This window comes from Meleagris gallopavo, chromosome Z (assembly GCF_905368555.1).
Source record: "Meleagris gallopavo chromosome Z, MGAL_WU_HG_1.1, whole genome shotgun sequence".
NCBI lineage: Eukaryota > Metazoa > Chordata > Aves > Galliformes > Phasianidae > Meleagris > Meleagris gallopavo.
This window is the reverse complement of record NC_139435.1, coordinates 28,291,576-28,319,167: the sequence shown is the minus strand read 5'-3', so window position 1 is coordinate 28,319,167 and position 27,592 is coordinate 28,291,576. Positions and strand designations below refer to the sequence as shown.

Here is a 27,592-nt window from a genome sequence, read left to right as displayed (position 1 = left end):
AGCCTGTAACTCTATACAAGACAGGCTCTTTTGGATAAAATTCTGTTTTATGATTTTGTAAATCCTCAAGCTTACTTTTTAATGCTAGCACTTCTTCAATCAATCTTGTTCCTTCAATAATTCTATCAAAATCTATATTTAGACTTTTTATTTATATAAAATATATTTTTATATTTATAAGTATATTGATTTTTACATAACCAATGTTTATGTAACCAATTTGATATACTGTAATTCTACGGAATACAATATGTGTTTAGTCCTTTTTAATTCATGGAGATCTTCAGGAGTAACCTCTAAAATGCACTTCCTCTTTATTTTAATTCAGAGGCATAGAGAAATCACAAGCATATTTCACAGAAGCTGTAGACATTCCCAACATGCATAAAGTATTGTGATCCATTTTCCTCCATGAAAGTGAGAAATAAATGTACTTCTTATTTTACTTATTTTAAGTAAATTTACTTATCACTAAATTTCCACATTTCCACACAAATACTGAATGTTATACTGAAATGTTAAGAACTAAACAGTAAAGCATTTCAAAGCCCTGGAAAGTTCCAACTGAAGAAAGAAGTCCTATCATTAGAAAAAGTATTGGTATCCTACAGAAATGTTCTTGCTGATGTACAATTAATTTCAACTCTGCTTAGAATCTTTAAAGAGAGTAACACAAAGATTTCAGAAAGACAGATTTTTCAGACACAAAACAAGAATGTATGCTCTAAGTATAATACCCTTTCAGAGGGGGCTGAAAGAGATAAACTTCATAAAAAGCTACGCATACTTCATCATAAATGCTCCCACTGATATCTGCTCCATAAATTGGTGCCACAAAAGTCAAGTTCCTCCAGTATTTACGCTCCAGATCTTCATAATCTATGTATCTTGGGGTGCAGTATCTGCAGAGGAAGAGGTAAGGCAAATTTCAGCTAGTCTTTCAACAACCACCTTCGCAATGGACTATGCTTCTGATCCTGCAAAGAGAATTCTAAAAGATCACTTTATTTCAAATGCACTGAAAGGGAAGAATTATTACTTGTCCTGCCTGAATTCCTCATTTCATAGCCCAGAATGTAACCTCATACATGACAGCTAGAGTGGTTGAAGTTATACACCCATACAACATTTTCTTTAATCTTCAGGAGCTAAATAGAACCCCTCCTGACTGCTTTCATACTAATGTCCTTCTTTTTATTTCTGTTCTTTGTAACAAACACACATGGAAGAGCCACTTCTCTGAAAACTGACATTTATTATTTCTCTGCCTCAGTACCATCTCTGCAAACACAGAGGCAGGGCCTACACAAGTCCATCTCACAATAATTCAAATGAACTAATTCTGCCAAGCAACAGCACTGCTTCCTTGCTCCTCCCCCAGAAAAAGACTTCAAGAGGAGACAGAGCATTTCAAACAGTGATAGCAAAACTTCTCTCAAGCAGTGAAAACAAAATACATAAGAGATCTTTCTTTTTTCCCCTTTAGGGTACTATACCTTTATATATCCAAGAAGGTTACTCTTTGAAAATCTTCTGAGAACACAGCATTAGCATACTACCATAAAAAACATTCATTAATAACCTTTCCCTTGGGATCCTTTTGTCAGGACTCTGTTCTCCCATATTTTGGTCTTTAGAAAAAAAAACATGCTCTCCTACTGCAGCTCTGAGAAACAATTTATCTTTAGCACTGCCAGATTACTACAGCTGAATTACTGGAAAGAAACCCTGAATGTATGTGAACAAAGTACATCATGTGATAAAACAGAACAAAAATAAGCAGTTAACAATATATATCTTAAACAATTAATTTTTAGCAACAGAGTTTTTATTTTCATCATTTTTCACTGTATGGCTCTAGAAAACAGCCTGTATTTCTGTTTGACACTGAGTAACAAGGATACATAAATTCAGTTACTCTAACAAGTATCTCCACTATGGAATGCAGGTATGCCCATATTTCCCTGTAGACAGGGTGGAGAAGCACGCTGGTTAAATGGTGAATTGAGAATGCCTAAACAAATAAAAGATGCAATGCATTAGACAGCATTAAAACAGACCACAGTGTTACATGGAGCTATGACTTTCATTCAGGTGTTCATGGCCCTTTCCTCTTTTCCAAAGGAAAGGGATATCACCACAATATTCAAGGAAAGGGAAGCTTTCTTCATAAAGGAATAAAAGTCTTTTTTTATAAGATTGTAAGAGGTCCCAGTTCTTTAATAGCTTAAGAAAAATAAATAATATTAGCAGTGTCACAGGAATTAACATTTTCTCAAGAGCAGTTAGAAATACTCAGAGAGAGACTCATACCTAATAATTTATTAAAAATTCTCCCAAATGTTCTTGACTTTAAATATGATGTTGTAAACTGCTTTCAGTAAAATAGGTATAAAAACTGAAATCAGAAATGCTTCCCAAATACATTCCTTGATAAGGAATAAAACATACAAAAGCATTGTGCTACATAATAAACCTTCACAGGTATTAAGCATTCTTGAATCTATTTTAAAAAATTGTTTCTTATTCTACCGTGAGTTAATCAAATACACATTTCAACTATACATGAATAGATATCATAGGAATTGTCATAACTTTCTATTTACTCTCTCTTCTAACAGTTATGAACAAATAAATTTAAACAACTACAAAAACAGACTTCCATTCCTACTTATCAGGAAAAGAAATTTTTGTGTGATAACACCACTTTTTTCACAAAACATACAAAAATAAATGTACAGATATTTTTAAATTCAAAAAAAGAGATCAGTTTTCCACTTCTACACATGCATGGATACTAAAGAACATTTTCTAAGAAGCCTCTTCAAGAGTTTTAATCTCATAGTTTTTCTTGATCTTGGTAACACCTCCTCTCCATACATTTTAATTTCTTAAATTAGTTAACAAGATAAACTTTCCTTCAAACTAGGCCTGTATTATTTTGCTTTCTCTAACTCATTATTTTCAAGTATCTTTTCTCTCAATGATTCTTCATGTCACAATCCAAAAATCATTTTCCACCAGTTTTGAGAAATACTGAAGGAGAATATATTGTTTCACACTGGCAAAAGGAATGGGGAAGTATTCCTTCTACCACTTCCCTTTCTCTTCACTCACCAAGCTGAAGCTTTTTTAGCATAGTGCCTAGCCCTTTTCAGCACCTCTTTTTCCTTCCTTAATAGCTGTTTTGCCATACCTAGAACGTGGAAGTTCTCTAAGCACAACTGTGTTCCGGATCACTTTCTTTACTTCCAACATATGCAACAGACACTTTCAACAACAGAAGAAAGATTCATATTGTGATATGCTTCTACAACTACAGAGATAGAAAAACTTCTGTGAGGTATACATTAAAAAAATAGTAATAATAATCACTATCACCCTCTCACCACACTTAAAAGAAATCACAATATAGGAACAAATAAACAGTAGCCATTTTAAGCAAGGACTACATATACATACTTGTCACTGTTGGCCAGCTGCTTGAATTCCTTCACTGTCATTGGCTTTTTCTGAATGTTATATTGTGTGAAGAGCCCTGACTGGCCGGTGACCATCTGCTGAATTGGAGCAGGAATCACCAAATCTTCAATATCATCATAATGTTTTCTTGGCTTCCATTCCTTTGGTGGGATAACCTGAAAATTTGGGTGAAAAATACAGAATATCAACAGCTGCCACACCAATTCCAAATATTATGGAAAATCCACAGAATCAAATATGCCCACATGGTGAACTCACTGCTTACCAGCTGTTACACTTAACTACATGATCATGTAAGTGCTCCTAGATGATACAGAAATTTAAAACAGCCATAACATCATCTTCTGTTGCTCAATTCACAAGCACTAACTCACTAACCCACAGAAATTCAGACGTGCAAACATACCCGTGTAACACAAATGGACAGAAATCCTTTACAATCAGAAAACAATACAGTGCACAAGCACTGCTCACTATGATACAAAATTGTTATCCTCAATACGTAAAAAGCAAACTTCCAGCTGCTCACAAAATTGCGTGATGGGATCTCCTGGGAAACTGTCCTTAAGGGCACGGGTACAGAGTTGGGAGCTCTTTAAGGACACCCTTCTGCAAGTGCAGCAGCTCTCCATCCCCCAGCTGAAGAAGTCGAGCAGAGGAGGCAGGCAACCACCATGTCTGAGCAAGGACTTGCAGCTTAAACAGAGGGAAAAAAGGGAAATGTACAGGAAGTGAAAGCAGGGTTGTGTAGCCTGGGAGTAATACAAGGCTGTTGTCTGTGTGTGTAGAGATAGGATCAGGAGAGTCAAAGCACAGATGGAGCTGAATTTGGCAAGAAATGTGAAAGATGACAAGAAGGGGTTCTACATAGGCAGGAGGAGACAGGCCAAGGAGAGTGTTCCCATTCTGATAAAAGGGAATGGAGAACTGGCTTCCTCAGACATAGAAAAAGCCAAGGTGCTCAATAAGTGCTTTGCCTCAATCTTCACTGGTGGTCAGTCTTCCCATGTCTGCCAAGACCATGAATCTCTAGGTGAGGGTGTGGGGAGTAGATTCCATCCCACTGTAACAGAGGAACAAGTCCATAGACCTCCTCATGCAATCGAAGTCCATCAGGTCAGATGATATCCATCCTGGGGATCTACGAGAAATGGCTGATGTGGTTGCTAAGCTGCTCTTCATCATATTGGAAAAATCACAGCTGTCCAAAAATGCCAGGTGACTGGAAAAAGGGAAACTTACTCCCATGTTTAAGAAAGGGAGAAAGGAAGACCCAGTGAGCCTCACCTCTGTGCCTGGGAAGATCATGGAGCAGATCCTCCTAGAAGCTTTGTTAAGGCACATATGAGACAAAAAGGTGATCCAAGACAGCCAGCATGGCTTCACCAAGGCAGATCTTGTCTGAACAATCTGGTGGCCTTCTGTGATGGAGTGATGGCATCAGTGGACCAGAGAAGGGCGACAGGTGTCATCTACCTGGACTTCTGCAAGGCCTTTGACATGGTCTCTCACCACATCCTTCTCTCTAAATTGGAGAGGTGTGGATTTGAAGGATGGACTGTTCAGTGGATTAAGTATTGGTTGGCTAGTCACAGCCAAACGTTCAAGTAGTTCTGTGTCAGAGTGGAGGCCAGTCACAAGAAGTGACCCTCAGGGGTTGGTCTTGAGACCAGTGCTCTTCAGCATCTTCATCAATGACAGAGACAATGGCATCGAGTGCCACCCTCAGCAAGTTTGCAGATGACACCAAGCTGAATGGTGCAGTTGATACACTGGAGGGAAGGGAAGCCATCCGGAGGGACCTGGACAGGCTGAAGAAGCGGGCCCATGAAAACTTAATGAGGTTCAACAAGGTCAAGTACAAGGTGCAGCATTTGGGTAGGGAAAAACTGGGTATTTATACAAACTGGGAGAACTCCTTAAGAACAGCCTTGTGGGAAAGGACTTGGGGATCCTGGCAGATGAGATGTTGGACATGAGCCAGCAGTGTACATCCGCAGCCTGGAAAGCCAGCTGCATTCTGGGCTGCATTAAAAAAGGGGTGGCCAGCAGGGAGAGGGAGGTGATTGTCCCCCTCTACTCAGCTCTTGTGAGGCCCCATCTGGAGTACTGCATCCAGGCCTGGGACCCCCAGTACAGGAAGGACATGGAGCTCTTGGAGCGGGTCCAGAGGAGGGCCACTAAGATGATCAGAGGGCTGGAGCACCTCTCCTATGAAGAAAGGTTGAGGGAACTGGGCTTGTTTAGCTTGGAAAAGAGAAGGCTCCAGAGAGACCTTGTTGTGGCCTTCCAGTACTTGAAGGGAGCTTATAAATAGGAGGGAGAATGGCTGTTTATGAGGGTGGACAGTGATAGGACAAGGGGGAATGGTTTTAAACTGAGACAGGGAAGGTTTAAGTTAGATATTAGGAGGAAGTTTTTCACACAGAGGGTGGTGACGCACTGGAACAGGTTGCCCAAGGAGGTTGTGGATGCCCGATCCCTGGAGGCATTCGAGGCCAGGCTGGATGTGGCTCTGGGCAGCCTGGTCTGGTGGTTGGTGACCCTACGCATAGCAGGGGGGTTAAAACTAGATGATCATTGTAGTCCTTTTCAACCCAGACCATTCTGTATGATTCTATGATTACTACAATTGACAGTCCTTTTTCCAAATGTTGTTTGCTGAATAGAGTATGAATAAATTTATTTTTTACTGATATATTTACGAAATTACAGCTAGTTCAGAGAACTGCTGTTTAACGTACACAAAACTGCAGTGTACAGTTCTATTAGAATAGCAGTTTGGACTCATTAAAACATACTGATTTTGTATTAATACAATTTAAAGCTCATAATTAAATATTAAAGCTCTGTGTGGATTAGCCAATTGTAAAGCTAACATTTATTTCAGACATCATCGTTGTCCAAAATCTATTCCTCAGTAGGTACGAAACTGTTATCACTAAAGCCATTTCAAATTTCCAAGAATCCTTGGAGTGTTTTTTAACAGACTGCGTAATTTTGAACATTCCTTTTACTACTTATCTGAAAACAGAAAATTCTCTAGACTTGAAATTGCAAATTTTAAAAGAAAGTTGGAGACAGGTTTGGGGCAGTTTGTTTTATCTTATTGCTTTCCTTATAGCTTCTTTTTTTTTTTTTTTTTTTTTTTAATTTTAATTGACGAAATATCTGGATGCTGTAATTGTGAATTTGCTCCCCTCATTGTAACTGATTTCTTCTGTGGATCTCAGATTTTCATAGGCATTGGCTTGCAAATTTTTAAAGCAACACAGAGCAAGCAGGATGGTTTTTGTAAAAGAATCTCTACTATTTATGAATTACAGAACTTGAATAATTAATTCATATCTTAGAGGTAGCTTTTACTCTACGATAGCTAGATCATTCCTCTAACCAGGCACTTCAGGATTTCATACAACACTGTCCATTAGAGACTGTTATAACATCACTCAATAAAAAGTAAAAAGAGTTAAAAAAAATAAGAGAAAAACACTACTTAGATCATAAGATCATTTGCTACCTTACCAAAGGTTCCAATGTTACCAAAACAATTGTAAGCATGCAAACTGTAATGCTCAAGTACTCAACATCCAACCCTTTGAGAGATCTGGTCAACACCATTCATGGTCATAAGTACATACTAATCTGAATATACCAAGCTAAAGAAAAAAATATCAGTTAATAAAATACTTCCATATCTAAAATTTTGACTTCAAACCAACTTATTTTTTATTCAGTTTTCACATGGATAGAATCCTCTCTGTTCTTTTTTCCTCTCAACTACCATGTGATTTCATTTATATAGGGACTTCAGAGCTTGTTTCAGTGTTTTTAGCTTTTAGGAAAAAAATAATTGTATCATCTTGTGATTTCTACACAGTTCTTTCATGCAAATCTTACGTTACGTTCACATCAGCATAATACCGAATGTTGGTTTGGAAGCAGGGAAGTCATGCATTCAGAATATATGCATAAAAATCAAATATGTGCATAGAGATTTCCATTTTCACTATTATTAAGCATGAACTCATACATTTGGATCAACCAGATGAATACTGAAAAGCAAAATTTGCATTATCTTCTTTAATTCAAGGTCAGTGTGTTCTAAGTGATTAAAACACTTTTTGTAAACATTGGTTCAAAATATTCACTTTCAACTATCTGAAATATGTTTATGATTGTCATTACTCATTAGAAAAGTGAATTGTGTGAGTGATATGCTAAGCATCATTTAAATGAAAACAAAGTCTCCACCCCAAATAATTTACTTTTTCTAACAAAGGTCAGAGCAAGGAATAGAGATATTAAAACATTATATCTAAAATGACATGTAGTCATGGGCCGTATCACAGTTGGAAATAATGACTAGGTCAAGTTTTTTACTACTGACCTGTGCCAGTGAAGCCTCTTCACATTCACTTTAAAAATGAACAACCTTTTCAAAGTCAGGCAAATTATGTTTATGTTATGAAAGCAAGTTAGATTAAAATCATCAATCAAGTGTTTGATGTTCAAATATAAAATAGAAAAACTAAGGCAGAGTTTTCTCATTTATCTATATTTACAGCAAATAGCCGAAGTATATTTACATTGACCGATGTTACTTAGGGAATATGTATTCAGTTTTAGATAACAAATGTCGCAGTTATAAACTACCATTCATTTTTCCCTATGAAGCTGCATATTATAGAACTGAGATTATTTCAGAATGCTGTCAACGGATACAATTTGTATTAAATCCTCTTTTGTGTACTGGTAATCTCCTGTTGTACATCTGATTCTGCACAGCACTGGCTACTATTTCTATGTGGCTAGTTTCATTCAAAATCTGAAAAAGTTGTTTTTCTTCTGCTTGTCAATGTATACCTTCAGTGCAATGTTCCAAAATTTACTTTCCCACTTGTCAATTTGTTTGCAAATTCATTTAAGTGCTTTGTTCCACATAAGAGCAGTTTGAGGCTCCAGAACAATTCTTAGTCAAGAAAGAGCAATTAATCTATCAGTGTACTTTATTTTTCACTTATTTTGTGGCTTTCCTTTTTAAGAAAAGGACTCTCTGTAACAGAGAACTAAAATGCGTTATTCCATGCTTTCAAAAGCCTGATTGAAATCTTTTAGCCAATCTGCTTTAGGGTGTACAGTATATCATCTGTCTAGGAATGGTTTTAATACTGTCTTTCTAGTGCCTCTATTGTCTACTTCACGTATATTAATAGGAACTTTACAGAATTATAGAATGGTTTGGATTGGAAGGGACCTTAAAGATTATCCAGCCCCACAGTTCAACCAGAGAACCAGCCAGTGCCAGTATCATTTGTCCCTATAAGCAAGACGAAGAAATGTCCACAGAAGTCAATTTAGCAAAGAGAGAAGGTTCTAAGTTTGGAGAAGAAGTAGGGCCTTCACAAAGGCGGCAGGAGGAAGAGATAGAAACTACCCAACTCCTAATTTTGATTGAGCTTCAAGGTACGCAAAAAGATTACAGCCATCAGCCAGGGAGCACACAGTCATATGGCTGCTCTAGTGGTGGGATGGTGCTTCCAGCAGTCAGGATTTAGTGGGCAGTAAAGCCAAGCAGCTGGGATCTCTTTCTCGCAAAAATGGCAGTGACGAAGAGTTGGAAAGGGGACACACTTTTGTCAGACATGAGGAAAAGATAACCCAAGGAAGACCTGGTATTTAACCCACGCAAATGGTACACCATGGAGAAAAGTATCCTGTACTTAAGGGAATTAGCTATGGTAGAAATTGTAAGTGCAATTAACCTGGATGATAATACCCACTTCCAAGATCCAGATGACATCAGGTATACATGACTTATGTGGCAGAGCATTGCATGGAATGAATCATCATCGTATGCCAGCACCCTGGCAAGAGTGAGGTGGGAAGATGACAAAAAAACAACTGCGGATGACAATATGAAGATAGTCTCTCTTCTTCCCTACAGGCCTGTGTCTCAGCTCCGGAGAAAGTGGTTCAATGGCTCCTCCACCTGTACAAACCAGTACTTCTTTCATTAGAAGTAAGCAATACTTTGCCAGAGAGAGAGGATATATTGGGTACACACACTGCATACCATCCCGTGGCTTCACCTACACGATCACAGAGAGGATATGAGTAAATGGGATGAAAAACCCACTTCAGTTCTACAGGCATGTGTATGTGAGACGCATGAGAAAACAACTGCAAAAGAGGGTCCTTCTGTCCCAGTTTCCAGCAGGCAGTTCTCCAAACAGAGAAGATGGTCTGATCTTTCCTCTGAGGTTGACAAAGTGTCTTCAGGTTCTCACACATGAGAACTGAATAATGAATACAATAACCAGAACTAGAAAGACCGTGCCTCCAACCAGGTAGAGGAAAGGGACAATTAGGTTTATTGGGCTATGTGGATTTGGTGATCTGGGACACCAGAACCACAGAAAAATCAGGCACTAGTTGTCACTGGTGTGCAACATACTTCAATGCTATCCAGTTATTAAAGAGTAAAACGCATCTGAATTTCTAGATTGACAGGTAGATCTGAAGAGTTGCCTGTATTGGAGGCTAAAGAGGGCCTAACAAGAAATGAGTGGCAAAAGCACCCCACTGTGACTGACCAAGAGGCTCTGTGCATCCTTGGTATAGAGGAAGACGGACTTCAAGTACCCAAGTACCCAAAAGTATCAGTGGGTTTTCAGTATAGCTGCTGCAGAGATGGAGAACATTAAACAGCTGTCTATCTTGCCTAGTCTCATAGATGACCCTTCTGTTGCGGGGTTACTAACAGTAGAGCAGCTGGTGTCAACCACTACTACATCAGTGCACTGGCAGCAATTCAGCACCAACCAGGACTCTCTAATTCCATTCACTGACTGATTCACCAACTGGAGAATCACGTTGTAACCAGCAAGACTCGCTCACTCTTCAGCAGTCCCATATGGCCAGTGCAAAAGCCCAATGGAGAGTGGAGGTGAGGCTAACAGTGGACTACCATGGCTGAATGAAGTCACACCACCGCTAAGTGCTGCTATGTCAGCCATTCTACAACTCCAATTAGAAGTGCAGCTAAGGGTAGCAGAGTGGTATTCCACAACTGACATTGCTAAATCATTTTCTCAGTCCGTTCAGCAGCAGAGTGCAGGTCACTTCAGAAGTGGAATCACAGTTCCTACTATTTGTTACAGGCTGATCCAGACTGCACTGGAACAGTGGGAATCTCCTGAACACCCACAGTATACTGAAGATATCATCATGTGAAGCAAAACAGCACAATAAGTTTTCGAGAAAGGGAAGAAAATAACTCATCCTTCTAAAACACGTTTTTGTCATAATGCAAAGTAAACCTAGAAAAGGCTTGTCAGGGAAGTGGTCATTGCATTGAGTTGCCTATGTTCAATAAGCATATAGCCAATGGTCACAAATACACTGTCTCATTTTTGAGTGGTTACCGTGGTTTAACTTGACAGAATGTAAAAAACAGGTGCTCTCCACAGCAGCCAGGGAAAATGACCCCACTTTGAGCCTTTGTCAAAAAGCAGTGGGGGGGGCTCAAAGTTGCCCTCTACGGTTTTGGTAATGGGGACACAGAGAATCCACCGCCCACTGCACTCCAAATGAAAAAGAGATACTAGCAGCATAGGAAGGGGTCCAAGCAGCTTTGGTAGTAGTTTATGTTGAAGAACAGCTCCCCCTTGCAATCCAACTGCCTATGCTGGGCTGGACATTCAGAGGGAGGGAATAAGAGACTATTTCTGACAGATATACAAGTCCAGGCAAGTCTTGGACGAGTTGACTTGCAGGCCAGGTGCAGTGAGAGATAAACAGCTGCCAGAGATAATCACCTGCTAAATGGTCTATGAGCAGCCTTCTGTGGGCACATATCTAGGGAGATAGGTGCTCAATAGGTGCTCAATGTGACTCTTATCTAAGTGCCAGGAATGCAGTGGTGGCAGAAGAAAACAAAAAAAAAAAGGCACCAACAGTCAAGGAGGGGTATGCTCAATATAGGATGCCGCATGGCATGATACTTGCCTGATTCTCCTGGGCCTGCTGACACCTGCTTGTTTCTCCTGGACCAGCTGTCAGTTGCCTACTGCTTACCTGCTTGCTGCCTAAGGCCAGCCATTTTGCCACCACCTCCACCTGCCCCTACTACTGCATCAGCCTTGGACCATCAGGATGGTGCACAACAGCATCCACTGGGTCCTTAGTGGTGACTATCCTGCATTACATAATTCTTGCTTTTTTCCTACTTTTCCTATTGCCTGCCTTCCCTTCCCCATCACCCTAATTTGTATTAATTGCCAGCCTTTCCCTTCCCTATCACTTTAATTGATAAAACTGCTTGGATGACATTTGACTTCCCCTGTGTCTCAATTTCGTGCTGAATGTATGAAAGAATTTCCCTTCTCGCTCTGATGACAGAGGGTCCCATCCACACATCATGCAACTGATGCAAGGGTGGAGCAAAGGGATTGCAAAGATCACACAGTGGGCTCGAATAAGAAATCCCAGTCATCCAGACATCTTAAAGTGATTACGAAAACCAACATGTTAGAATATCGACAGAAGAGGAGCTGACACGTGCTGAAGAAGCTCTGCTACATAAGAAATTGACCAAAAATGAGAAGAAACACTGATGGGTCCTGTTGCATTGTGGGAGAGCATAGGAGATAGAGTCCAACACAATGAGCTGCAGAAGCTACTGAAGGAAAGGGCGTATCAATTTGCAGAGATGAAAGCCACCCTGTCAACTTTACACATGTCTGAATGAGAAAAGTAGCCAGTGCTCTACCTCTACACTGACTCCTGGACAGTGGCAAATGCCCTGTGGGAGTTGTTACAGCAATGGAAGCCAAACTGGCAGTGCAGGCGCAAACCCATCCGTGCTGCTGCACTGTGGACATTGCAACCCAGGCAAAGAACATGGTCATAAAGATACTCCACACAGATGTTCATATACCAAAGAGCTGTGCCACTGAAGAACATCAAAACAACGAGCAGGTGGATTGGCCCACTAGGACTGAAGTGGCTCAGGTAGATCTGGACTGGCAATATAGGAGTGAACTATTTTCAGCTCAGTGAACCCAAGACACTGCAGGCTATAATGGACAAGAAGTAACCTAGATGGGCTTGGGATCAAGGGGTGGGATTGACTATGTATGCTATTGCACAGATTACGCATGATAGCCGAACATCATTCAGTGGGGGTAATTCTTTGTGCATCACTTGTTATATACATATATTTGTCACAATTAATATACTAATTAATATACTTTTCAAATATACTTTTTCTCTATCTTAGTAACTAATTTTATCTCAACTTACGAGTTCTACTTTTTTTTATTATTGTCTTCCTCCGTCCCACTGAGAAGGGGAGTGACTGAACAACTGCATGGTGCTGAGCCACCTGCTGGTTTAAAGCACAACATTTGCTCTAACACGTCCACGATCTTCTTAAATAAAGGGCTGTGACTGTGTGCTTACCCTAACCTCCTCTTTCAGCCTGCCTGTTAAACGCACGGCCTTCCTCAGTGAAACTTGAGTGACTACAGTTTTGGGCTGGATTATGTAGAATAATTATTGGAGATGACTTGTTGACATGTTCTCCCTCATCAGAGTATAGTGTACAGAGTACAGAGGAAGCCATTAGGGTGGAATATGCTATGATGCTGCTGTGAATATACAAGCAGTCTGTTTCATGATAGCTCCCTAAGCAACCCAACATGTACCCCTAAATGTTAGTAACAGGGGAGCTCAGTATGTTGACTCTAAGAGATACAGCACAGAAGGCAGAGTGGAACGCAAACAACACAGCCAGGCTCTGTCATAACATTGCAAGGATGGGAACGTGGTGGTACCATAGAACAGATAAACTTCATAGTTGTCACTGTAAGTCAGCAGCTTTTCATTTTTCCATTGTAACAATCACACAAAGATATGTATGACTAAAGCACTCAGGAAAGTAGTATAAAAATGGCTTAAGAGAGGAGAAACTTGGGGGAAGATGCCATCCATTGCGAACTAGTCAGGAGGACATGGCTGACTTCACAGACTTCTTACCTACTGGGTAAGATTCACACAATCAGTTTTACCAAGTGCTTTTCCAGGAAACTTAGAAATCTCTACAGAATCGTTCCATAATTTAACTTGTTTGCAGTAAGATGTTTTCTTCCCATTCTTGGTATTCGTATGTGCTCTGTAAAGTGTGTTTATCACTGTCAGCACAAAAGAATCTATAATCTGTTGCTTCAATAAAGCACTATACATTAAGCATATACATGAGACTTCTCACTGAGCATGACCAAACGCCTTAAGGGTGGCTTTTTTTTGCTCATTGGAACGTGACTAAATAAAGGTGCTTCACACTACAGTTGAATCCAAGAGCACAGGATCATCGAATCGCAAGGGCTAGAAGGGACCTCTGGACACAGTACTCAAAGTGAGGCCTCACCCTCACACTCTACTTTTTTTTTTTCCCCTCTTTCAATCTTTAAGTCTGTCAGCTTTGACATATTTCCTCTGAGTACACTTATGTCACACCCTGAAAAGCATATACATTTTAGTTTTCCCCTCACAGTATGTATAAGCCTTACAGTCATCATATTCCTATTTATATATACACACTCCTGCACAGGCAAGAGGTCTTTTACTCCCTATGTCCGTATATAAGTCTGAAGTGTTAGTTAAGAAGTACTACTCTGTTTTATGTTCTCTGTTCAGAGGTTAAATGGCAGTTTCTGCGTGTGTATAGAGCTCTTCTTGAAGTCTTTCTTTCTCTTCATCCTTGAGTTTATACATTCCCTGGTTCTGGACTTGATACAGTCCCTCTGAGTTTATTTTGAAGTACCATCAAAAGGAAAAAAAATATATTTATTCTTATTATTTAAAATTCAATTTCCACAATTCAGAAAATGTGCCTTTACTACAGCGCAAATTACTGACTTTGAAAGATTTTGAACATACTTAGTTCCTTGGTCTGCTGAAATTTATATATGCATATATATGCATAATATTATGTAGTTTTTAAAGAATAAACATTGAAATGTATTAATTTTTAAGACAACTAAATAATACCTAACTGAGTAGAAACAGCTAAAAATACTTTGACTATTATTCTAACAGCAAGCAGATGAAGGGGAAAACAGACCTGCCTGTAGTGGTTACAAAGGCCCTTCCTAAGTCACGGTATGATGAGAGGTGATGGCTTCAAATTGCATCAGAGGACGTTCAGCTTTGGTGTTAGGAGAAAATTATTCTCACAATGAGTGGTGAAGCATTGGAACAGGCTACTCAGGGAGGTGGTGGCATCACCATCCCTAGAGATACAAGGAAAGAGCAGATGTCACAATGAGCAACTGAGGTCTATAGTGGTTACACACATAGGCTGATGGTTGGACTGGATGATCTTAGTGATCCCTGCCAATATCTTAATTTATATATCTAATGATCAATATAATTAATCATTTTATAATAGTTTTATTATTCTCTCTTTTATCATATGCATTAGTCCAGGTGTTCTGTGCATCCAGGTCAGCACATATCCCGTACATAAATACATATATACAGATAGAGAAAAATATTTCTAGTGCTCCTGAGAATCATATATGTACATGAAGAAAAGTTCCACAAACAGTTTGGAATTCTGATGATAAAACAGTCCTAGGAACCTGGATCCATTCATTTCTTTCCAAGAGTATTTTCTCTTCATAGGATAACACTGTATTGGCCAAAAATAGAGATGCACACATTTTCAGTCACATAAGCACAAGGGCATTAACTTTAAACTGAACCCAATTACACTATATAAAATATCACAAATCTATGACTACATAATCAAATTCTACTCTTGTATGCTTCATTTCAGTGATTTCAGTAGAAACAGCACGAAATTCCAAGAGCTATGAAAGTAGTATCAACCTCTTAAAACCAAATCTTGGAATTGCAATTCAAACTAAGTTAATTTCCAGCTTCTTTTAATTGCACATTAGTACAATTTGAGAGAACAATAATCTGTAGCCAAATATTTCCATGCCTACTATCTGATAATGAGATGTAATAACCATCTCATTCAAAGGTGAAATTGAAAACAGTGTAGTTAGGATAAAGCAACAAAATAAATAGCTATACTTTGACAATTGCAATGACACAAAGATCCACCCTTAAGGAAATCCTGTCAGAAAAGAAAAAGTTTCCATTTGAATTCAGTTTAAAAAAGTGTTCCTTGAAAATTTAAGAATACAGTTTAAGCAACATTTGCTAGATGCGTACACTAGAATTAACCATCTACTTTTCCTTCTAATCCTGAAAATGTAATTCATTTGAATTACTAAAATGTATTCCCCAGTCATTTTCAACTCAGTTACAGGATTCTAATCTACAGTCGTGCAGTACAATACCAGAGTACATATGAAAAGAATAAGTAAGACAACAACCTTCTGTGTTAAAGTAAGTCAGATACATTAGAAGCATGCAACCACTTTACAGCCAAAATCTGTATTACAAGTCTGTAAAATACTGAGACATTTGCTATATAAAAAGAAGTCATTTCATACATGTCTAACCTAAACAGAATAGTACAGCTTTGGTCCATTACAGCATTCAGTTGGGATGTTTCAGCTTTAGAAAGTTTACAGGAAAGCTACAAATCTACAAAACCACACTTCAAACACTAAGTGTCTCTTTTTTTAAAGTGACAGCATGAGTAAATACTAACATTACCTGGTTGCAAATAGAGATTAATTGTGGATAGTAGGAAAGGAACCAGAACTGAGCTAAGGAGGTAAATCAGAACAATTACAAAAGTTATATCCAAGCAGTAATCTGAGGAATACATACAATCTTGCCATTATTTCATTGAGAGAAATTCATTACTTCACTTTGTAGTGGCTGAAATTTTGCAACCAAGAATGGCAGAACATAGAGACTTCCTTCCCTAGACATCCTGACGTTCATATACAAAAATTACTAGTCTACTGGAATTAAATTTTAGACCCCTGGTTAATGTTAAATATAACAGCAGCCAAAGAGGAGCGTTTATCATCTGCTTCAAGCTGATGACCAGGACACTTAGCTGTTCCAATCTTTCACAGGTGTGAAAAGAACAAGTACACAGGAAAAAAGATACAGGAAATAAATTGTCCTAATTAAGATCTCAAAAATATGCTTGGATGCTTGTATATCCATTTGAAGGTTTGCAGTATCATGTCTGATGATGTAGCTAATAAGAAGTGCCAAAGAGAACCATTTAACTTTGTTTTCCTTTAAAATGAAATGGATGGGGTGCATTTTCTTTTTCAAGTGAAACTGATTTTTAAATACTCCTGCACAAATAGATTAGTTACATTCTAGGAAAAACAACGCATGATAAAATGTCAGTTAATTTTTTGTTATTTTTTTTTCCCAAACATAAAATACAGTAATATTGGCATCTGCTATAATTTCCTTATATACCCAGAGATAGCAAGGAACACAGTCTGTGCGTACTTGTTGATTACACAACATACCAAAGGAAACTACCCACATTCAACAAATAAGTATCAATAAAGAAAGCATAGAAGCTGGTCAGAAAGTTTATTTTTCTTTGGGTATGAGAACCCACTAACAAGAGAAATAAAAATAGTTACGTAAGTAGTATAGAAAAAAAGTATTTTTTAATGTCAAAGATAGTAACAGAGATATAGTGTCTTGCCCACATACACATTAATATATAGGTAGATCTGTTGAGACCGATCTTGCTGGTAAGTTTACTGTTAAAGACGAGGTCTGTAATAGTTAATTCCCACAAACATTTCGTAACATGGCTGATTATAAGAAACAGGAAAAAAAAACCGTGACTTTAGTTTATCTTATTTCTACTTCTGTTTGTAGAGAAGAGTTTGAAAATGTTCCCTGACCTGGGAAAAAGTTTTCAAAGTTTGAGATGTTCAGCAAAGTTTGTTTCTCTTCTCTCAACTTTAAGTATCTCAATTTCACTCTAATAGCTTAAAATTCCAGTAATGAGGAGAGCCTCTCCCAACTGCAATTTAAAATAACTAAGTTAGGATTTCTAGACATGGTGTGCTGTTCATTTCGAAAGTGACAAAACACATAAGGCACAAATGGGACGCAACGCTAAATTACATCAGATCTATTCTCTGACAACAACTCTCCATTAGGGGAGGAGTAACTACTGTAAGATTCTGGATATACCACTGCTTGAAGACATACTTACTGCTTTCTTTGTCTCAGACTTTACTACTACGACCAATTATTTACCACTTACCCAGACCACTGAACTGGAAGACAGACAGGGAACAGAATGAAACCTTTAAAATCCTGGGAGAAACAGTTAGTGACCTACTACTCCACTTGAATATACACAAACCCATGCATGACTGGGATCTACCCAAGGGTACTAATGGAGCTGGCAGAAGTGCTCACCAGGCCACTTTCCTTAGTGCTGGCCAAACAGGAAGGTCCCAGTTGACTTGGGCTTACTGAACATGACGATTTTCTACCATGAAGGAGGATCCACAGCACTACTGGCCTGTCAGACTTACTTCTGTACCAGGGAAAGTCACGGAATGTCATCAACAGCATATACTGGACAACTGGCTGATCAAACTCAGTCAGAATAGATTAATGAAGGACAGGTCCTGCTTGACTAACCTGGTCTACCTCTATGATAATATCACCTGCTTAGGTAGATAAAGAAAGAAAGCTGTGCATGTTGTTTACTTGAGCTTTCACATAGCATTTGCTAGTGTCTCCCACAGTATCCTCCTGGAGAAACCAGCAGCACACTGCTTGGACAGATGTGCTGAGTGCTGGGCAAAAGCCTTTCTGGATGCCCAGGCCCCAGGGGTTCTTGTGAATGAAGCTAAAAGTAGTTTGCACATGGTTACAACCAGTGTTACCTATGGCTCAGTAAGGCAGCCAGTCTCATTTAACATTTTTATCAACTACCTGGACAAGGAGATTGGGTGCAGCCACACTAAGTTCCCAGATTACATTATGCTGAGTGGGAATGTTGATCTGCTTGAAGGTAGGAAGGCTGTGCAGAAGGATCTGGATAGGCTGCATCAGTGGGCAACAATCAGTCATATGGCATTCAACAAGCCTAAGTGCTGGGTTCACTGCTTGGGTCATAACAATCCCACACACCTGTATGGGCTTGGGGAAATGTAGTTGGCAGGAAAGGACCTAGGGAGGCAAGTCAACAACCAGCTATACATGAGCCCATACTCCTAAGAAGGTGAACAGCATCCTGGCCTGCATGAAAAAAAGTAGCCAGTAGGACTAGGAAAGAGATTGTCCCTCTATACTCAAGCACTGGTGATGCTGCACATGGAGTACCTCTTCAATTTCGTGTCCCTTGCTGCAAGGAGGATGCTGAGTTGCTCTAGGACATGCAGAAAAACAACAATAGAATCAGTTAAAGGTCTGGAAATTTATGTGGAGTGATTGAGAGAACTGAGGTTGCCTGGCCTGGAAAAAAGGAGAGACATCATCATTCTCTACAGCTACCTGAAAGAAGGTAGCAGCAAATAAGCCAGCCTCTTTATTCAGCTGGCAAAACATAAGGAAATGGCTTCAAGTTACAGGAGGGGAGATTTAGACTGGATATTAGGAAGAATTTGTTCTCAGGAGTGGTTAGGCACTGGAACAAGCTGCTCAGGGAAGTGGAGTCACCATCTCCAAAGGTATTCAATAAACATGCAGGTGTGTCACCTAGTGACATGGTTCAGTGGTAGATCTGGTAGACAGGTGAATGGTTGAACTTCGTGATCTTTAAGAGAATGTTCTACAATTTTATTCTACATCTAATTCTCATTATAAAAAAAGAATCACCACTAAAAAGTAAACAAATATGAATTTAATCTCAGTAGTGCTTCACTAACCTTAAAGCATATAGCTACTGACTGTAGTGGGATTATCTGCTTCAGTATGGTTATATGCAAGCCTAAGGGACTGTATTTGCCATCTGACAGATGAGGATTTTCTAGTTTACGGTAACACCTCTCCTTTTATATACTCCACACACAAAAGGTACTCCAAGAGTAATGTCTCCTATTTTATGATGTTGGCTAATGATATTAGAAACAGATACTGGTGGTACAGCAGTTTTCTATTACATACTATTGCTGTGTGACAGACAGCAGCAGAAGGTCAGTCTGACAAAATGGTGTCAGACATCAAAGTGCATATAAAGCAAAGGTGGCTTACTGAATTTCTCCTTCCGGAAAAAAACACACTCGCTAACATTCATCAGTGCTTGTTGAATGCTTCTGGAGACCAAAGAGTGGATGTCAGTATAGCTATAACAGTTATGTTCCACCCCTTCAATTCTGATAAGATTTTCAGTGTATTATCATTTTCACATTAAGAAGATATAGCTATATGCTAGATGGTGCAGAGCTGTCACACCATGAAATGAAGTGACCCCAGTTTGGTAGATTACAACCAGGAAACTATATATGGAAATAAATATTGACATCAACGTGTTGGAAACAATTGTGGCAATATTGGAATATCACAAAGTTTGCACTAGGTGAGCACCAGAGTGCTCCTACAGGACCACAGAGAACATCATATGCAAGTTTGTCAGGATAGTGGTGACAGTTTCCTGGATCACATCACTAATGGTGATGAGACATCGTATCACCACAATAAGCTGGAGTCAAAATGGCAGTCCATGGAGTGGCAGTTTGTGAATTTCTCATCAAATATTAAGACCTAGAAGGTAAAGCGATGTTTATTGTCTTTTAGAATAGGAAAGGGATGATTCTTCTCAACTTCATGCAACCCAAATAAACAATCAACTCTGCTACAACACGACAGTGACTAAGCTGAAGGCTTGAATTTCCAAAATCAGGACAGAGAAGAAAACAACCATTTTCTTGTCACATGGTAACACCAGGCCCCATACCAGACTAAAGACCATGAAGCAGCTTCCAATCTTGGCTGGACTGTCCTACTACAGTCTGGATTTCACACATTCTGACTTCCAACCATTTGGGCCAATAAAAAATGGTAGTGCATGGGCAACATTTTCCTAGCAACAATGCCATCACAGTAGCTACGAAAAATGGGTTAACTCCACTGGGGCACTTTTTTTTAAAAAAAAAAAAAAAAAAAGCATAGTATGCAGGCTCTTGTCCATCACTAGCAAAATGAATAGCTAATGATGGCAACTATGCTGAAAAATACTGTTTTGTAGCTGAGAATGTGCTCAAATAGTGCCACTGTGTTCTTCTGTATTGTTTTAGTTTCCATGAAAATAAACTGGAGGCATAACTTTTGGAGCAAGATATGTATATTATGTTCTTCTCTCTCTCTCTCTCTATCTCTATATATATATATATATATATCTGCATTACCAAAACTAGTTTAAATCTGCCTTAGGAAAAGATCCTCTTTTTCTGTTATAAACATGCTAAAAATTGAAGGTTGGAAAGAGAAGAGTATCTTCATTCATTTGCATAACACAAAGGTTCTGGTTATAACCAGAAAAACAGACCAGCATCAAATTCATTGAAATTCACATGGAAAAATACTATAAGCCAATAAGATCAGTATCACAATCAGTGAAATAAAAGTAGCAGGAAAACAAGTATTAGGAACAATTTTCCTTCTATATTAAAGATGTTTACCTTTGCAACTCCAGCCCTATGAGCACCTTGTGATTCCATGTATGCTAAGTATTTGTTGAACTCTCTGAATTCATCCATTGAAGGCCTAAAAGTCATTATTTTGCAGCTTGGATTTGGAGGACTATCAGATGTGACCGCCGCCATTGTGGTTCACTTTCAATCCAGCTGAAAAATAAAATAACATATACTGAAGAGAATAATCAAGCAGCATCTGAAATTCAATATATGTTTTGATCAGGAAAAAAGTTTTCAAAATTCCATAGTATTATAAAAGGCACAAACAAAATACTTACTTTCTCTCCCCACTCCTTTAAGACCTCTCAGCCTTTATCCCGAAGATATATCTACCATAAGCAATAGTTACATAAAAATCCAGTACAAAAATCCATACAGTCCTCTCGCTGTTTTTACAACACACTTTCTCAACTTTACCTTTAGCCATACTAGCAACCTTCAGTGTTGATGCATTCACAGCTTGCTCCATTTCTGTGTAGATATTTACATAACACAGTTGTAACCTAGACTAACAAAGTTATGCTTATTACTATTCCCACTTAGTTCACAAGGAAACTGATTACTGACTTTCCAATCACACTGCAAATGTAGGTAAAGAGTACCTGGATTTTCTAACTGACATGTCAGCACTTCAATAGTATCAGTCTGCATTGCCAAGTTGCAGTAATATGACCATTTACAAATTTATTCCTTAATCTTACAAAAAAAAAAAAAATCCTCATTTCAGAACAAAAGTAAGTCAGCTTTGACTAGCTTTTTCAGTGATTTGCTGTCATCCCTCATTCGAGGAAAGGGAGGATTTGGCATTGAGGGACAAGGTTTAAGGGATATGGTGGTGATGTGCTTGACTAGATGATCTTAGTGGACTTTTCCAACCTTAACAATTTTATGACTTTATCCATCTGCAAAACAATACATCCACGGTTTTGTTACCAAACCATGTCACCTTACACTGCTTGTATGTTAGCGTATTCACTCTCCTACTAGCATTCAAAGATTCAGCCTGTTTCTTGTGCCCTTAAATTATGGTTTTGCCTTCCTACTTCTCCCAGAAGATCACTCTCCATTTTTAACAATTAGATTTCTTTTTTTCCCCACACTCCTCTCTTTTCTACTCTTCTTCCTACCTTATTTCCATCTCTGATTGAAATGAAATTAACTAGATTTCTGCAGGTCTCCAGTGATTAAAAAAATATCAGTACCATTTTAGTTCAGGATTATTTTTGATTTTAAATTATGATTATGAGGTCCAATATAGGCAAGCATATCCCAACATACAAAACTGAGATACCTTCCCTGGTAGTAAACATATGCCATGCATCCTTCACTTAGTCCCATACATTAAAGAACCACATACAAATTTGTTATGATGACCAGTTCCAAATGAGATTGTGTTATATCTAAAGTTAAAGCTTTCTTTGCTTGTATACATTATGCCATGTAGTATGCAGAGTTTATTACTCATAATGCTTCACTGACAATAAAATGACATTGGAAAGATAATGAAGCAGGGTAATTGATCTCTTTAATCAGTTTTTAGCCCTTCAATTTCGTACCTGCATATGAGTGCAATGTATACAAACACATCACCTCTAAAAAAAACTATTTACTGGCAAAAAAAATTAATAGTTCATCATTATTTCATATCTTTAAACTACTTCATTAACTGTTATACAACACAACCTGCAGCTATTTTGTCCAGAGGGACCTAGGCAGGCTTGAGCAGTGGACCCAAGACAATCTCATGAAGTTCAACAAACCCAAAAGCAAGGTATTCCACCTGGGCGGAGCCAACCTCCACTACCAATACAAGCTGAGGGATGAAAGGATTAAGCACAGCTCTTTTAAAAAAAAAAGACTTGGGGGTACTGGTGGATGGGCAGCTGGACATGAGCCAGCAATGCACCCTCACAGCCCAGAAAGCCAAGTGTAATCTGGGCTGCATCAAAAGAAGTGTGGCCAGCAGGGTGAGAGAGGCGATCCTGCCACTCTATGCTGGTGAGACTGCACCTGGAGTACTCCATCCAAATGTGGAGTCCTCAGTAGAGAGACATGGACCTGTTGGAGTGTGTCCAGAGGAGAGCAACAAAGATGATCTACAGAACACCTCTCCTACAAGGACAGGTTGACAGAGCTGAGACTGTTCAGTCTGGCCACTGTCTTTCAGTATCTAAAGGGGAGCCACAGGAAAAAAAGGAACAGACTCTTTCACAGGATCTGTGGCAATAGAACAAGAAAAAATGGCTTCAAGCTTTAAAGAGGATAGATTTAGGTTGGATATAAGGAAAAAGTCTTTTACAGTGAAAGTGGTGAGGCACTGGAACAGGATGCCCAGAGATGTGATTGATGCCCAGTTCCTGGAGGCTCTCAAAGAAACACTGGATCAGGCCCTGGGCAATCTGATCTAGCTGCACATATCCTTGTTCACTGCAGGGGACTTGGACTAGATGACCTTTAAGGATCCCTTCCAACTCTAAGGATTCTATGATTTTAGCTTAGAACAGAGATTAATATACTTCTCTCAGCTCTTCACTGTACTCTAATACTGTTATTTCAGTTTTGAGGGGCTTCTTGGTGAGACATAGAAAGAATAGTTGATTCATTCTCTACTTCTATTTCCAGGGGGAGGGAACTGCTTTTAAAACCGAGCAACTTCAGCAGCCTCTTACGAATTTCTGTTTTCTAATTACTAATATTCTTTTCTTCAGCAGACAGAACAGAACTTTTTAGAACTTTATGTTATTCACTCAACTGCCTTGTACCAAGTCAAGCATTTCTGAACCTAAGGACTCCTAAACCAAGTCAAGCATTAACTTCAACAAAGTCCTTTGCAAAAAGCAGTTGTCAGTATTGTTAACCAATAAATGAGCTGTCTCTCTACTTCAACAGCTCTTACACTCATTTTCAGGTTTTTGCAGAGAATACAAAGGTAGGAAGAACACCAAATAAACTATGGTTGTACTGCCTTCCACAGGGACACAGACAAATGCAGCTTGACAGGAACCATGCTCATCAAGCTCAATAATGGAACATGCAGATTTCCACATTCAGTGAGGGGCCCTGGTGGAAGTGGCAGAAGAGACCTTTTGAAGTCCTGCTGAAGTCAACATGAATGGTAGAATCAATAAAGTTGGAAAAGAACTTAGCCATCAATCCATCATTGCTACACCATTAAACCATGTCACCTAATGAGATATCTACCTTTTCTTGAATACCTCCAGGAACAGTGACTTCACCACCTTCCCTGGCATCCTGTTCCAATGCACTACTGATCTTTCCAAGCAGAATTTTTTCCTAATAACCAATTTGAACCTCCCTTGGTGCAACTTAAAGCCATTACCTCTATTTAGTCCTACCACTGTTAACAGGGAAAACCAGGTGGACTCCCACCTCACCACAATCTCCCTTCAGACAGTTGTAGTGAGAGAATAATGTCTCCCCTGAGCCTCTTCCAAACTAAACAATACCAGTTCCCTCAGCTGCTACTCATAAGGCTTGTGCCCCAAGACCCCTCACCAGCTTCACTGCCCTCCTTTTGGATATGCTCCTCCAGAGCCTTGATATCTTCCTTGCAGTGAGGGGCCAAAAACGGAACACAATACTCCAGACATGGCCTCATCAGCATCAAGTACAGAGCGAAAGTCACCTCCCTGGTCCTGCTGGCTAAACAATTTCTGATACAAGCCAGGAAATCACTGACCTTCTTGGGCCATCTAGGCACACTGCTAGTTTACGTTCGGATGGCTGCCAACTGACACCTCAGGATCCTCTTCCTCCACACAGTTTTCCAGCCACTCTGCACAAAGCCTGTAGTAATACATGGGGGTTTTGGTGATTGAAATGCAAGACTCAGCATTTGGTCTTTTTATCAGCAAGAACCAGCAGTGCACCCCTGTTAATATAAAAGGTGCTGCATTAGACTTAAGTACTGCTGGCATGCTGAAAGTGGTACTTCCTCTCTACTCAGGGATGGTGAAGCCACACCTAAGCACTGTGCCCATAGCTGGACCACCAGTGGACATAAACATACTGGAAAGAGTCTTGCCAAGGGCCACCAAGATGAAGAGACAGGAACAGCTCTCCTGTGAGGAAAGGCTTAGAGAGCTGGAACTGTTCAGCTTAGAGAGCTGGAACTGTTCAGGGAGTGTGAAGGGTCTTTATGCACATATTCACTCAACAGGAAGGAGTGATGAAGTCTGACATTTTTCAGCAGTGCACAGTGACTGGACTAACAGCAACCAGAAGAGCAAACACTGGAAGAGGTTGTTCAGTGAGATTGTGAAGCCTCCATCTTCAAAGACACTCAAAGGCCAAGCGAACAGACTGATGATCAACATGCTCTAGCCAACCTTCCTCAAGCAGCTGGGTGGACTAGGCTTTCTCAAGAGGTCACTTCCAACTTCAGAACACATGATTCCATAATCGAATTCATATGCAGATGTAAAGATGGCAGAGCCAGATTCAGCAGCATCCAATGCCAGCATAAGTGGCAATGGGCAGAAATCAACTATAAAATATTTAAAATGAAGGCCTTCATATTCAGTTATATCCTAACACACTATGTAATTCTCTCAAGGACTTTGTGGAATATAAGTGTCCTAGATATTTCCTCCGACACACAAAATTCAGCTACATCCTGTCAAATCATTAAAATAAAATAATAAAATAGCATGATATAAAATTCAGAATAAAAAGAGGCCTTCAGAGTTGTTATTGGTGGGGGTTTTTTGTTCCTTTTGGGGTTGTTGACTGTTTTTTGTTTGGTTTTTTTTTGCAAGCAAGTACATGACTAAAGAATTATTATAACATAAAATCCATACTGCTGTACTATTATTACAACCTTAACTATTCCAATTAAAATGTAAGCAGAATTAGCTGTTCTGTGATACTACTCAGAGTTGTACAATCTAAGAAATAAGGTTCTTCTAGTGCTTTTATTTAACACTATGGAATAAAAATATGCGATACATTAGTGCACATATGAAGCTAGAGAAACAAGGACCATTACACCCATTTTAGCTGCCAAGTATAAAAAAGAAAGTAGTAACATTTATGCATGGATTTTTACAGCTATTTTAAAACCATAATATTGACACTGTAATTAGACATTTTCTGTCCCCACTGCAAGACAGAATTGCATGTTGATAAGATTGTCCATAACTATCTAGAAAAGCAGATGATAATACAAAGGAAAAGACATTCCATGCAAATTAGTATTTTGCATAACACTGAAATAAGCTTTATGGCTAATCACAAGGTAGCTTTAGTCAGACAAGCTCAAGATAACTATGTGTCTGATCCAATAAACTGCAGTCTGTCCATAAACCCTGAATTTACTAGTGACTAAGGTATTTGCCTACATTTCAAAATATCTGATAAAAGAGAAAAATTTACATAAAATGTAGTTATGTAAATTGTTCAGCATTGCCAGCTAAAGCACCAATAAGTGGGTTAAACAGTCAGATCTTTTATTTTTAAAAGTTTCTAGCCAAAGTCACAAACTACATCCTTCAAATGATCAATTAATAGACAGATAACGCTACAATGCCTGTCTAACATTATAGGAATTAAAAATACTAGGTCAGCAAAGGTCAAGCACCCACAGTTATGTCAGTATATGGCCTCAGGAACGTAATTCAAGATGTCGAAACACAACACAATTTAGAGCAAGATGAAATCTATTGAATGCTACAGATACAGGTTGGACGGAGAATGGCTTCAGAGCAGCCCTGAGGAAAAGAATTTGGGAGTGCCAGTTGATGAAAGATTCAACATGAGCTAACAGTGTGCTCTTGCAGCCCAGAAGGCCAACTGTATCCTGGGCTGCATCAAGAGAAGTGTGACTAGCATGTTGAGGGAAGTGATTCTGCCCCTCTACTCTGCTCTTGTGAAAGCCCACCTGGAGTACTGCGTCCAGTCCTGGAGCCTCCAACACAAGACAGACATAGAGCTGTTGGAACAGGTCCAGAGGAGGGCCACAAAGATGATCTGAGGGCTGGAGCACCTCTGCTATGAGAATAGGCTGAAAGAGATGGGGCTCTTTAGCCTAGAGAAAAAAAGGCTACAAGGAAACCTTGTCGTGGCCTTCCAGTACTTGAAGGGTGCCTATAAGAAAGCTGAGGAGGGACTTTTCATAAGGGCATGTAGTGACAGGACAACAGGAAATGCCTTTAAACTCGAAAAGGATAGATTTAGAGTAGATATCAGAAAGAAATTCTTCACTGCGAGGGTGGTGAGAAACTGTAACAGGTTGCCCAACAAGACTGTGGATGTCCCCTCCCTGGAAACATTCAGGGCCGGGTTGGACGGGGCTTTGGGCAACGTGGTCTAGAGGGAGGTGTGCCTGCCTATAGCAGGGGGGTTGGAACTAGATGATCTTAAAGGTCCCTTCCAATTCAAACCATTCTATGATTCTACCAGTATTTACATAATCCAAAACATATTTTTCAGCAGTTACAATGACAGTGGGAATTGCTTTTTAA

General features: G+C 39.3%; 1 protein-coding gene across 3 annotated transcripts in view; it reads right to left on the bottom strand.

Moving 5' to 3' along the window:
- KDM4C (lysine demethylase 4C) overlaps positions 1 to 27,592 on the bottom strand; it is a 291,774-nt gene that overhangs the window by 255,459 nt on the left and 8,723 nt on the right. For 2 of the 3 annotated variants that reach the window (XM_085213046.1, XM_085213044.1), the window contains exons 2-4: positions 21,096 to 21,260; positions 3,463 to 3,638; positions 788 to 902 (exon numbers count right to left, since the gene is read on the bottom strand). In XM_085213046.1, coding sequence (XP_085069172.1) covers positions 788 to 902; positions 3,463 to 3,638; positions 21,096 to 21,239 — 435 coding nt within the window. In that variant the 5' untranslated portion in view covers positions 21,240 to 21,260. Of the gene's footprint in view, positions 1 to 787; positions 903 to 3,462; positions 3,639 to 21,095; positions 21,261 to 24,810; positions 24,918 to 27,592 lie in introns of all 3 variants that reach the window. The other variant, XM_085213045.1, reaches the window with a different exon arrangement.